The sequence below is a fragment of the Callionymus lyra genome, chromosome 11 (assembly GCF_982586985.1).
Source record: "Callionymus lyra chromosome 11, fCalLyr1.hap1.1, whole genome shotgun sequence".
In the NCBI taxonomy this organism is placed as follows: Eukaryota; Metazoa; Chordata; class Actinopteri; order Syngnathiformes; family Callionymidae; genus Callionymus; species Callionymus lyra.
Window position 1 is genome coordinate 15,975,500 of NC_141828.1, and position 12,412 is coordinate 15,987,911.

Genomic DNA, 12,412 nt, shown 5'->3' on the forward strand with positions numbered 1-12,412 from the left:
ATGCCTAATGAACACACAATACAAGAAGATGCAACAGACAGTCAAAGCTTCTGCTAATTGTTGTCATGTTTTAACTGTTCAATTAGTGCCTTTCATCAACCTCTTGTATCCAGTTGTGTTCTCTTTTTGCATTAATGTTTCCACTCTGGGTACAAATTAAGCCGAGGAGAAGAGATAAAACCGGAGCGGAAGGAAGAGATGGTTTAGCTTTTTTTGCCTCAACATTGAGTCCCAGCTGTGCTGAGGGTGTCACTTTCTGCCACCACCTGATGAGCGCCGCTCATTAGAAAGAGAGGAGGGGAGAGAGTGAACATCCGTTCAAAAAAACGACACACAAAAGGGATTTTAAAGACGTGTTGAAGTAGCACCGATGCTTCGTGGCTCCTCAAAGGCATCTTCGAGTCACACTGTAGGAAATTAAACTCCTCTGTGATGCGTCTCCTGGCCCAGGTTGTTGATTAGTTGTCTTCACCGAAAGGGATAAGTGGCCGGCAAGGATTCCACTCGGCTGCTGTGATGACAGATGTCCTCCTGCCCCAAAAAGAAAAAACAGAAATAAACCGACGCGAGCAAAAGTGTCACTCCTTCTCGCGGCTTTAATGAAAAGTCAGTCATGTCTTCTGTCGGCTCTACGCCGCTTATTACAGGTGCGTCAGAGTGATGCCGGGCGACAGGTGAGAGTCTCTCCCCGGCGAGGCTGTCACAGTAAACCACACAAAGGGGGCAACATTGTAAACATGGTTCGAGTCACAGGCCGAAAATATATATAATAATATCATTAGAGAGGGCAGTTCACAGGGTCAGGACCTGTTTTCAATCAGATGTTTTTTTTCCCTTTCCTGTACTTCTGTGGCGTGTGCATTTAAAAAATAATAAAGTATTAATCTAGTAAATATTGTCTTGTTTTATTTATTATTATTGTTTATGTTTGTTTTTTTATAATTATCATTATTATTTTAATTTGTTTTAATTAACATCTTTATTTATTGATATGTTTAACATGCATACTGTATGTTTGAATCTGTGTTTTTACTGCTCAAACAACTAAACGTGGGAAGAAAAAAGGAATATAAATCAATCAATCAATTGATTATGAACCACTAAACCAAAAGACAAAAGGCAAGAAATACTAAGGAACCTTAAAGGGATCATTTCATTTTCTCCCAGCTAAAAAACAAGATTAAAATAATGACTTATTTAATTGTTTTCGAAACAATTTCTCAGGTCAGGCTTCGACACAAACGGGACATTACCGACGAGCAATATGAAGGTACTTGGTGGTTTTTAAGTTTATAGTAGGTAGGTAGGTAGAACTTTATTGATCCCTCAGGAGGTCTCTTTTGGGAAATTGTTGTTTTTCCAAATTATCCACAGCAAATACAGCAATTTTTCATAAAAAATAATCAAAATAAAATAATAATAAGAAAATAAGTTTATCTTTTTGAACTAAGACAAGTGAGCCCTGGTCACCTTTAAAGGGAAATAGAATTTGCCTGTATGTCCAAAAATAAATGGATGACTCTGAAATCAACACGAGGGTGAGTAAAATAATAGTGAATTTTCCTGTAATATGACATTATTATTATTATTTTTTAAAGGATATACATGTACTTAATTTGGATATTTACAATGATGATGAGCATCTGATGTTTATAGTGTCCTGTCTAAAATTCAAGTGCAACTTTTGTCGACCAAACTCTCCTGACTCACATGTTTTAAATGTTGAAGTCTTTCTCTCCAAGATGCAGTAAGTCTCTCATCATGTCCATGTTTTGAACTAATTACTTTATAATGTTCTCCCGGGTCTGAAATCCAAGTGAACAAGAGGTTACGAGAGCGGATTCCATTATGACGTAATAATGGCTTCACTCCTTCTCCAGCCAGCTGTCATCACACCCTGCATTGTTTATACAACGAGTCCCTTGGAGGTGGAGACTTCTAGGATGGATGATAAACCTATTTAAATGAAAATAGAGTTTAGTACAAACAGACACATACTGATGATACAATAGAGGTCAGAGATCTATTTACGAAACACATTAGTTGCCGTTTAATTTTGACCAACTATATCTACTCTCATGCCACAGGTTTGACTCAAGTGTTTCATGGTTTGCTCTTAGAGATAAAGATATTTTTCCCATTTTCTTCTCATCCAAACCCTACTTCTTTTTTTTTTGTGGAGGGATAAAGATCTAAAAAAAAAAAAAATCGACCGGGCTAACATATTGAATGCGACGACGCTCAAACCTCTCCAGATTACATATCTGTCAGTGCTCTCTTTGAAAGTTTCTGGCTGTGAGGCTGATGAAGATAAGTGGCAAACTGGCTGTACAGCTAAGAAACAGATTGATTCTGTTAACGACACGCTGGCAGAATCACAGAGAGAAGCGAAGGGGAGACAAATACAAAAGCCTTTCTACCAAAAGCTCGTAACAACAGCTGGCTTTTCCAGTTTGCTGGCCACGGTACAGAGACATATTGTTTCTCCGTTTTATTCCTCTCTTCAAGTTCAAACCGATCCCTCACAGGAGGACGTGTAATATTTGTGCTCTTCTGCGTGTTTAAGTGCGAGGGCAGGTTGAAGGGGTATATTCCCATGTGCGGCTCCCAACCATGATTTATGCAGATGAGACTTGGGAATGTTTTCTCATAAATCTCACCCAGGGACGATTTAGAAAAAAAACTCCACAAAATCGAGCTGCATGTTGGACTCAGTGTGTGTGCTATTAAATAAAAAAAACTGCCTCATTAGATTAGAAAATGAATCGATACAAATGCTAATGTTAGTTGTTCTGCCCAAATATTGTTGTACTTTGGACGGAGGATTTCAAAGAAATTACATTTTAATTATAACACGTGGTAGTTTTATTTATTACCTTCACATTTCTATATAAAACAAATAGACGTGTTACGATATCTGCATTAATGTAGAGGTTGGACTGTTTATCACTTCAAACGTGTACGTGTTTCATCTCAAGTATAACATGGAGCATTTCCCATATGGAACGTTTCAGGAAGAATGTGTTCAGATGTGATTGCAAGAGGGACTCCAGAGAAATCAATCATCCTGGTTGGTGTGAAGTCGGAAGAGATGAGCAGCCAATTTAGAGGAAACTGTCTCAGATATTCCCTGTTTGTAGTTTAGGTGATTGTTTGTTCTTTCACAACATATTTATGTCCAGATATTTATGACATTTTCTTATTTCTCCTTTTCTACCTAATGTGATTTATCTTTTTTATTTATACACATTTATTTCATCCTTCCCTCTTTTAACAACATATATATGGTGTAGCCCCCTCTTGAGATTGAATTCCCCACCACTGCTCTGGTTGTACTTTAAACATTCTTCAGCTAAATCAAATAAAATGCCACAGTCCTTTGTCTTCTTGGCCAATTGGGAGCTGTGTTCGTGTTCCGAGGGTACTTTAATTTCCCAAAACATTCGTCTTGTTATTTTCCACTCCCGTGACACAAACAAAGTATTCTGCTGACAACAGTGCAGCCATGAAGGGGAACAAAGGCCGAAAAACTCCTCACCAACCTTCTGAAAACTCACCTGAGAGCTGCAGGCACTGGAGCAACAACTTCATCCAGAACTGAGCAAATCATTCTCTCCTTGACATGTATATATATCTACAGGCCTCTGCTACCATCTACTGGATACGATTGAAAGTTCATTAATAGAATATGGACACTTGTTTGTGCGTATTTATTTGTATATTCTGCTATTTTTATAGGATATCTTCATGATTTTATTTTTATATAAATCATTTTCGAGATTTTTTTCGGTTTTAATATATATTTTTTCTTTTTTTTTTCTTTCACCGACACTTATTTTTATCTCTCTCTTAATGTATTTGGTTTTGTCATCAATTCTTTTTCAAAATACGACTTTCTTATTCGTGCAGGCTTTACCCTGATTTTCTGGGATACCTGTGTTTTTCTTGGTGTTATCTTGATCTTTTTAGTATATATTTTTTGAGTATTTTCTTTATTATTATTGTTGAATCGCTTTGTGACCCTGGTCTAGAAAAGCACTCTATAAATATGAATTACTTACTTACTTACTTACATTCTATTTAGGCATAAAAGAACGACCTGTACATATATTTTCGCTTTATATTACAATTTCTAGTTTCGTTTTTAATTTATAATTGTTTTTCTTTTACTTATCTCTAAAGTCTTATCATGATAATACGGAATAAATTGTGATTTTTTTTCTTTTTATTAATATTATGTATTTTTTTCCAAATAACTTTCACATCCGGTTTGTTTTGTCGCTCTCAAACCGGATGTGACTTTGACAGTGTCAAATCCCGTTCCTCTGATTGGCTGTTGCTACCGGAACACGCCCCCTTGACAAGTATCCGCTCTGTTTCCCGCGAAGAAGCTCGTGCGGATCTAGCTCTGCTAGGCTAGCTTATCCAAAAGTACAAGCTAACAGCGGTTAGCAAAAGAACATCCTGTAAAAAAGATTTAGTTTAAACTCCGAGGCTTCAACATGTCGAAGCAAAGTTCTCTTTTTAACTTCTTCGCCAAGTCTCCTCCGCCGGTGTCCAAGCAGAAGCCTGCCCCGTCCCCCGTGGAGGCGGACGCGGTGGAGAAGTCCAGCTCGTCTCCGAAGGAGGAAGCCAAGCAGACTCCTCAACAAGTCCTGAAGAAGTCCAACTCCAAAGGCAGCAATAAAAATGCAAAAGGATTTAAAAAGCTCTTCGGCGATCAAGCCACAGCAGCCAAAGAAAAGTGAGTCGCTTTTGCAGCAGCATTTATGCTAACTTATGTCAAGTTAATGAAACTATTTATGACTAAAAAGTCATTTGTGTGCTTATAGTGTGTTTATATTGAACAAGGTGGTGTTTTTAAGACTTTTTTTTTAAAAGCATTTCACTACAGAATTATCAGCGAAAATATATATATAATCGCAACATTATGATGTTCTATAATGGTTCTATATAAATATACAGATTATTATCTTAATACAACTTCTTCTGGCCTTCAATCTTAGAAATATTGAGGTAGTACATTCTTCAGAATTGCCTCCTTGGTGTGTGGTGATGATGTAAGAATATAAACCGTGACTAAAATAAAAATGTTTCTTTAGTGCATTCCTTAAAATAATGCGCCTTAATACGGCAAAAAATATAGTTGTGATCAACATTTGTGATTGGTTGGCTGGGCGGCAAAGCATCCCGGGAGCTGTTGCCATGTAATTCCAATAGATAACAGACCTTGTCTACCTGAAGTCAGCGAGACCTCAATCTAAAATCTATGTTCTTTATCTTTAGACTTAGATTGTGTCATCTTGTTCTTTCTTTTTATAGAAACTTTGTTCTTGTTCTTATTTTTATTTTTATTAATTATCGTCTATATTGCTGTGTATTGCTATTTGGAGAGTTAAACGATTACAAATGTTTGCATCATAACCTCGTGTTTTATAGTGATCGTTGATTCAGAGGTTTGTCTTGTGATTAACACCATTATTTATTCTTCAAGAAGCGATTCGTCCACTTCATGCTCGTTCGCTGCTGGATCTCTGGTGTGGGCCAAGCTGGAGGGTCACCCCTGGTGGCCCTGCATGGTGGTTCCTCAACCCCTGAGCGGCCAGCAGATGAGAGGCCGCGGTTCATCCCAGCGGGTCCACGTCCACTTCTTCGACGAGCCGCCCACGAGAGGCTGGGTCAGCTCCAAGTACCTAAGAAGTTACCAGGGTCTGTCTTTGACATCATCGAAAGCATCTTGGATGTCGCCGGCTTGTAAACCTTTTTTTTCAAAAATTGTCTCCAGGCTCCGACAGCAGCGACGCTAAAACCGGAGGGGTGTTTTTCTCTTGCAAGCCGGTAATCCGCCGTTCGATGGAGCTGGCTGATACCGTGTTATTTGAGAGTCCTGAAAACCGGTTGAAAATGCCTCTCTGCATGGACCCGTCTGATGATGAGGACGAATATGAGGAAGATATGGAGGTATTTGAGGCTCTTTCTCATTTATTTTCCTTTAAAACTTTGATGACTTTGAGTACAGGTTGTCAGGGTTTATTTAAGTGTCAAATCAAAACGGAGGTATCTTAACATACTAAAATAAAATTATACATGAGATTTACTTTTAATCCTTTTTAAATAAAATAACCAACATGTTCACTTGTCAGCCTTGAGAAAAACCATGTGCTTCACCAGGTGCTTCCTCCTGCCGTGTCAAAAATACTGCAACATTCCGCTACTAACGTCTTTATGGCTTTGAGCGTGCAATGATGTGTTTAAGTCTGCCATGGAAAATTGCTTTCTCTTCCCTCAGTCACAGTGACAATGAAGCATTTTTGTCCTGAAACAGGTACAGTTTAAAGGGATGTTTCACCCAAAATTCTAATTAGACTCAACTTCTACTACCACAGTAATTTGAATGAGTCTATATTTTAAGCTTGTTTGTCACAGAAGTTGCCGGTGAGATTTACCCTGAGACACTGAGTTTTTTTGTTAACAATTTCTCATGTTTGGCTTCAATATGAGATGGTTGTTAGAAAGGGGCAGAATGAAAGTATTTTGGTGGGTTTATTGGTGTGTCTTTAACTCATTAAATGCATGGATTACACTCAAAATTCACCGAAGTCACTTGGTCGATATGAGGGAGAGAAGAGTGATTTAATTCACAGGAATCAATCCAAATGGGATTCAGCCAGTACCAAAAAATTACAGATATTCGGTAACCATCCAAAAACTCAACTTCATAATGAGGTAGGAATGCTAAAAGGAAATTAATTGTCAGATATAGTAGATGGTAAAGATTTTACAGCAACCAAATGTGATGTCAGGTGTTTTTTGCAGTTGGTTTGGTCTAAAATAACTCTTTAAATAAACACAATTTAAATCCTTCATGCATATTTTGGACTTGCTCCCCTATAATAAAATATCAATGCCCATCTACCCATCCAATTAAAATCCAAATTACTTTACGACTCACCCTCCCAATTTGTTTTCAACAGCTTTCTCTCCTCGTCGTGCTCACTGCATATAAGTAGTGGCTCTGATGAGGCCTCATGAAACAGCTGATGAAGTATCATAATGCAGTGTCTTCATTTTAAAAGACCACTAGATGTCACTCCAAGAAAATGCCTCAGCTTAATATTAAACTGCTGGATTCTGATGTGCATGATTTTTATTTCTCAGCTTGACAAGTCCACCTTGACTGATGATGATGATGATGAAGAGGTCAGTGATGATGAACAAGATGACAAAAAAGTGAAAAATGGCAGCCATCGCTCAACCCGGTCTAACGGCAACAAAGCCAAGCGACGTCGCATAGTTATCGCCTCTGACAGCGAGGATTCAGGCGATGAATTCAAACCGGAGCAGGCAGCGAGCAGCAGCGAGGATGAAGGGGAGGAGCAGGCGGTCCCGAGCGAGGAGGACGATGAGATCACGCCGGGGTCCGAGGCCGACAGCCCGGTTAAGCCAGTGAAGCGCAAGCGCCCCGCTCCCACTCCGAAGCCTTCCAGAACCATGGGGAAAAAACCAAACACCCCATCCGTGACCCCGTCTGTGACTCCCAAACGAGCAGCGGTCTCAGTAACGTCCGACACAAAATCGCGCCTGTCGTCCTTCTCTGCCCCCGACAACTTCGAAAGCCAGACGAATGGTGCCGGCTCAGGCGGAAGCGTCACCGTCTGGGATCACGAGAAGCTGGATTGGCTGCAGGAAAGTCGGAGGAAGGACGGAAAACGGCGCCGGATGTCAGAGGACGACTACGACCCGGGGACTCTGTACGTCCCCGACGACTTCTTGAACAGAGCAACCCCTGGCATACGCCGGTGGTGGCAGCTCAAGTCGGACATGTTCGACACCGTCATCTTCTACAAGGTAGGGAAATTCTACGAACTCTACCACATGGACGCTGTCATCGGAGTCAACGAACTCGGACTGACGTTTATGAAGGGCACCTGGGCGCACTCCGGGTTCCCGGAGATCGGGTTCGGTCGATTCTCGGATGTGCTGGTACAAAAAGGCTATAAGGTGGCCCGGGTCGAGCAGACGGAGACCCCCGATATGATGGAAGCCCGATGCAAGACGATGTTCAAGCCCACCAAGTTTGACCGAGTCGTGAGGAGAGAGGTGTGCCGGATCATAACTAGAGGGACTCAGACCTACAGCATCCTAGACGGCGCTCCTTCAGAGAACCAGAGCAAATTCCTTCTGAGTTTAAAAGAAAAGGCAGAAGATAACGGTTCGGGGTGCTGCCGTGTTTATGGGGTTTGCTTCGTGGACACCTCGGTGGGTTGTTTCCACGTGGGTCAGTTCCCCGACGACCGCCACTGCTCTCGTCTGCGCACCCTAGTGGCTCACTTTGCCCCCGCGGAGGTGCTCTTCGAAAAGGGGAATCCATCCGTGGAAACGAGGAAGATCCTCAAGGCCTCGCTGTCCTCCGCTCGGCATGAAGGTCTCAGCGCCGGCTCACAGTTCTGGGACGCTCAGAAGACTCTGAAAACCCTCGCCGAGGAAGACTACTTCAGAGAGGCCGCGGACAAAGACCAGAAGGGCTCGGGCAGCGTTCTCCCTGAGATACTGAAGATGATGACGTCCGAGTGCGACTCGCTGTGCTTGACTCCAAAGGATGGACACGAGCTGGCGCTGTCCGCCTTCGGTGGATGCATCTTCTACCTCAAGAGGTGTTTGGTGGACCACGAGCTGCTCTCCATGGCCAACTTTGAGGAGTACGTCCCCGTCGACGTCGAGATGGCTAAAGAGGCGGGGCCTGCCAGCTTCTTCGCTAAAACCCGTCAGCGCATGGTCTTGGATGGCGTGACCGTGACCAACCTTGAGATATTCCAGAACGGTTCTGGAGGAATCGAGGGCACCCTGCTGGAGCGTCTGGACACATGCACGACCCCGTTTGGGAAGAGACTCCTGAAGCAGTGGCTCTGCGCCCCACTGTGCAACCCGACGTCCATCAAGGACAGATTGGACGCAGTGGAAGACTTGATGAGCTCCGCCGCCCAGGCTTCCGAAGTCACCGATCTGCTGAAGAAGCTTCCGGATCTGGAGCGTCTACTGAGCAAAATCCATAGCATCGGGACCCCTCTTAAAGGGGAGGACCACCCCGACAGTCGGGCGGTTCTGTATGAGGAAGTCACCTACAGCAAGCGCAAGATAGCGGACTTCCTGGCCGCTCTGGAGGGGTTTCAAACCATGCAGGAGATTATCGGAATCCTGGGTCCTCTTTCTGAGGAACTTCGGTCCAGTCTACTCCGTCAAGTGGTCAATTTGAAAGGTGTGGAAGATGGCCTTTTCCCGGATCTCTCGACAGAGCTCAAGCGTTGGGAAACGGCCTTCGATCACCAGAAAGCTCGCACCACGGGAGTCATCACCCCAAAGGTGGGTTTTGACCCAGAGTTTGACCAAGCCCTGACTGGGATCAAGAGCTGTGAGCAAGATCTTCAGGACTACCTGAACCGACAGAAGAAGAGGCTCGGCTGTCAAAAAATGACCTACTGGGGGACGGGTCGCAACCGGTATCAGATGGAGGTTCCCGACAGCGTCTCTGAGAGGAACGTACCCGAGGAGTACGAGGTGAAGTCCACCAAGAAGGGCTGGAAGCGCTACGTGACCAAGGAGAGCGAGCGGCTGTTTTCGGAGCTGCAAGGCTTCGAGGAGAAGCGGGACGGAGCCCTGAAGGACTGCATGAGGCGACTCTTCTACAACTTTGACCAGAACTACAAGGACTGGAAGACTGGGGTGGAGTGCATGGCCGTGCTGGGTAGGTCTTGATTTATGATTCTGTCGCCGAATTCCAAGTTACAGTAACTTAACACAAATTTAGTTTACACTTAAAACTGTGTCTAAAGCTAAAATAAGACCTTTTCTAAAGTCCCAATAGATATTAGCCTAAAGCATGCAGCTACTGTGATGAGTTCACTGAGAGGGAGTAAGGTAAAGGGAGCACAATGATGTTGTGTGTTGTCGAGTTAAAAAGTGAGTCAGAAAGTGGTTTTGTTTTAGTCCTTGTTTAGACCGTTGGTGTGTGAGTCTTGCTCACAACACAATCCTTCCACACCAACTAGAATAAGCAAAAGTCCAGTAGTAAATGTTTGTTAAATTTATCACCTCAGGAGATTTAATTTGTCTCATTTTGCCATGTACTAAAATGTAATGTACTCCTTTTAAACTACACAATGAGACACTGTAACATTTTAATGATCATCTTCTCCTCAAAGAATAACTTGTCTGGGAACAAATCCAAAAGACACAGAACATTAATTAACAATTCTAAAGCCATTAATTCAAACCAAACCACTCTACACTACAAATCCCATCATGCAAAGCAGCAGCTAAAGCACTTTCATGCTGCAAAGGTTTCAATCAGATTTGTCTTTTTTCATTCATGAACTGTCTGGTTGTGGGAGTTTTGACGCCTCTACTCTAACATCTTTATTAATGAAGTGACCTCTATTGGTGAAATTGTAAATGATGATTTATTAAAATTGAAAGGAGAAACCCTTCGTTTAAGTTTTCTCTTCAGCTGATACGGTTTTAGCGAGTGAGACGGTTGCTCAGGCGTCTTTTTACTTCCTGCAGCTGCAACACCAAATCATAGTATTTTGTGCGTTGAGCTTCAAACAGGAAAAAGAGTTGTATAAAGTAACCGTTGGTGTGGAAGTCCTTGTTCTTGATTTGTGGTTGTTGGCAGATGTGCTGCTGGCCATGTCGCGCTACAGTCAAGGAGGAGACGGACCCATGACGAGGCCAGACGTGCTGCTGCCCGAGGGAGAAGACCGGTCGGTGCCCTTCGTCGACCTCGTCGGGTCTCGTCACCCCTGCGTGACCAAGACCTTCTTCGGGGACGACTTCATCCCCAACGACGTCTTCATCGGCTGTGGCGGCGGCGAGGAGGAGGAGAAGAGCGACGCCTCCTGTGTCCTCGTCACGGGACCCAACATGGGAGGAAAGTCCACTCTGATGAGACAGGTGAGTAGAACTGGTGGCAACTTCACCACTGGGGACCCTAACTAAAGCTCTCCTGTTTACCTTCGACCCCCCCAGTGTGGACTCGTTATCATCCTCGCTCAGCTGGGCTGCTACGTTCCCGCCGAGAGTCTCCGCTTCACCCCCGTGGACCGGGTTTTCACTCGACTGGGCGCCTCCGATCGCATCATGGCAGGTCAGGTTCCAATCCCGTCGTGACCGCCTTCAGCTCTAGACCCTCAGTTTTACATCCGTCCACGTGTCCCCGCAGGCGAGAGCACCTTCTTCGTGGAGCTCAGCGAGACCGCCAGCATCCTGCAGCACGCCACCCGACACTCGCTGGTGCTGCTGGACGAGCTCGGTAGGTCTTGTGACGATATTTACGTCTCGCAATGTTCACCGCCTACGATGACATAACGTTTACAGGAAGAGGAACCGCCACGTACGACGGCACGGCGATCGCCAGCGCCGTCGTGAAGGAGCTAGCTGAGAAGATCTGCTGCCGCACTCTCTTCTCCACTCACTACCACTCCCTGGTGGAGGACTACGCCAACAACCCGGCCGTGAAGCTGGGACACATGGTGAGCACTCGACTAGGGTTGAGTATCACGATTCAGGGGCAACTATATATTGTGATACTGTAGTATATGTTTCTAGTATTGTCGAGTACTTGACTCTACTGTTGCAGAAGTTACGGACCACATAACTCTTGAAGTCGTAACTGCTTTCATTCGTTTTGAAACCAAAAAATGTCCGAACATCGGCTTTAAAAGCTGCTAGTCGACTGTATCCTCTCATCCTCAGTCACCGCTGGGATCTAACGGGATTTAATTGTGCCTTAAAGACGACGTAATGACTGCTGCGGCTGGAAGTGTATTTTCGGCACAAACATTTACAAAAAAATGTAAATATTAGTATGTTATAGTAAATGAAATCAAATTATTTTATACTCCCTTTATCTATACATATTTTCTTGCACCTCTTTAAAACAAACTCCCGAGGCTCATCAGAGCAGTAACTCCTAGACACTTTGCCGTCTCTCGCCACTTCTAGGCGTGCATGGTAGAGAACGAGTGTGAAGATCCAAGTCAGGAAACCATCACGTTCCTCTACAAGTTCATCGGCGGCGCCTGTCCTAAGAGCTACGGCTTCAACGCCGCCCGTCTCGCCAGCCTGCCGGAGGCGGTCATCCAGTCGGGCCACAGAAAGGCCCAGGAGTTCGAGAGGAACACCATCAGTCTCAGGCTCTTCAAGTACGACTTTGCAAAAAAACATGAACCGTGTTTTTACTCCTACGTTACATTAACACTTTTTTCTCTTTCAGGAAACTCCTCAAGTTTGCCGAAGACCCGACTTTGGACGCCACATATTTCGCCTCTTTAGTTCAGATGATCAAAACCATGTAGTTTGTTACCACCTGCTGATGTTCCATTCCAAGTGAAGATTAAAAAAAAAAAAAACACTA

General features: G+C 43.7%; 1 protein-coding gene across 1 annotated transcript; it reads left to right on the forward strand.

The window, feature by feature from the left end:
• Window positions 1-4,387: 4,387 nt before the first annotated feature.
• Window positions 4,388-12,406, forward strand: msh6 (mutS homolog 6 (E. coli)). Its single transcript, XM_087803384.1, has 10 exons — window positions 4,388-4,744; window positions 5,495-5,709; window positions 5,786-5,961; window positions 7,159-9,742; window positions 10,673-10,950; window positions 11,026-11,143; window positions 11,219-11,308; window positions 11,374-11,528; window positions 12,001-12,200; window positions 12,272-12,406. The coding sequence occupies exons 1-10, from the start codon at window positions 4,503-4,505 to the stop codon at window positions 12,351-12,353; spliced, it is 4,140 nt and encodes a 1,379-aa protein (XP_087659510.1). The 5' UTR covers window positions 4,388-4,502; the 3' UTR covers window positions 12,354-12,406.
• The last annotated feature ends 6 nt before the right edge of the window (window positions 12,407-12,412 follow it).

What these genes read in the sequence shown, in the direction of transcription:
- msh6 (XM_087803384.1), top strand. Translation starts at nt 4,503, where the DNA reads ATGTCGAAGCAAAGTTCTCTTTTTAACTTCTTCGCCAAGTCTCCTCCG. An exon ending in GTACCTAAGAAGTTACCAGG is followed by an intron (nt 5,710 to 5,785) that starts GTCTGTCTTTGA and finishes AATTGTCTCCAG; the next exon opens with GCTCCGACAGCAGCGACGCT. An exon ending in GGAGTGCATGGCCGTGCTGG is followed by an intron (nt 9,743 to 10,672) that starts GTAGGTCTTGAT and finishes GGTTGTTGGCAG; the next exon opens with ATGTGCTGCTGGCCATGTCG.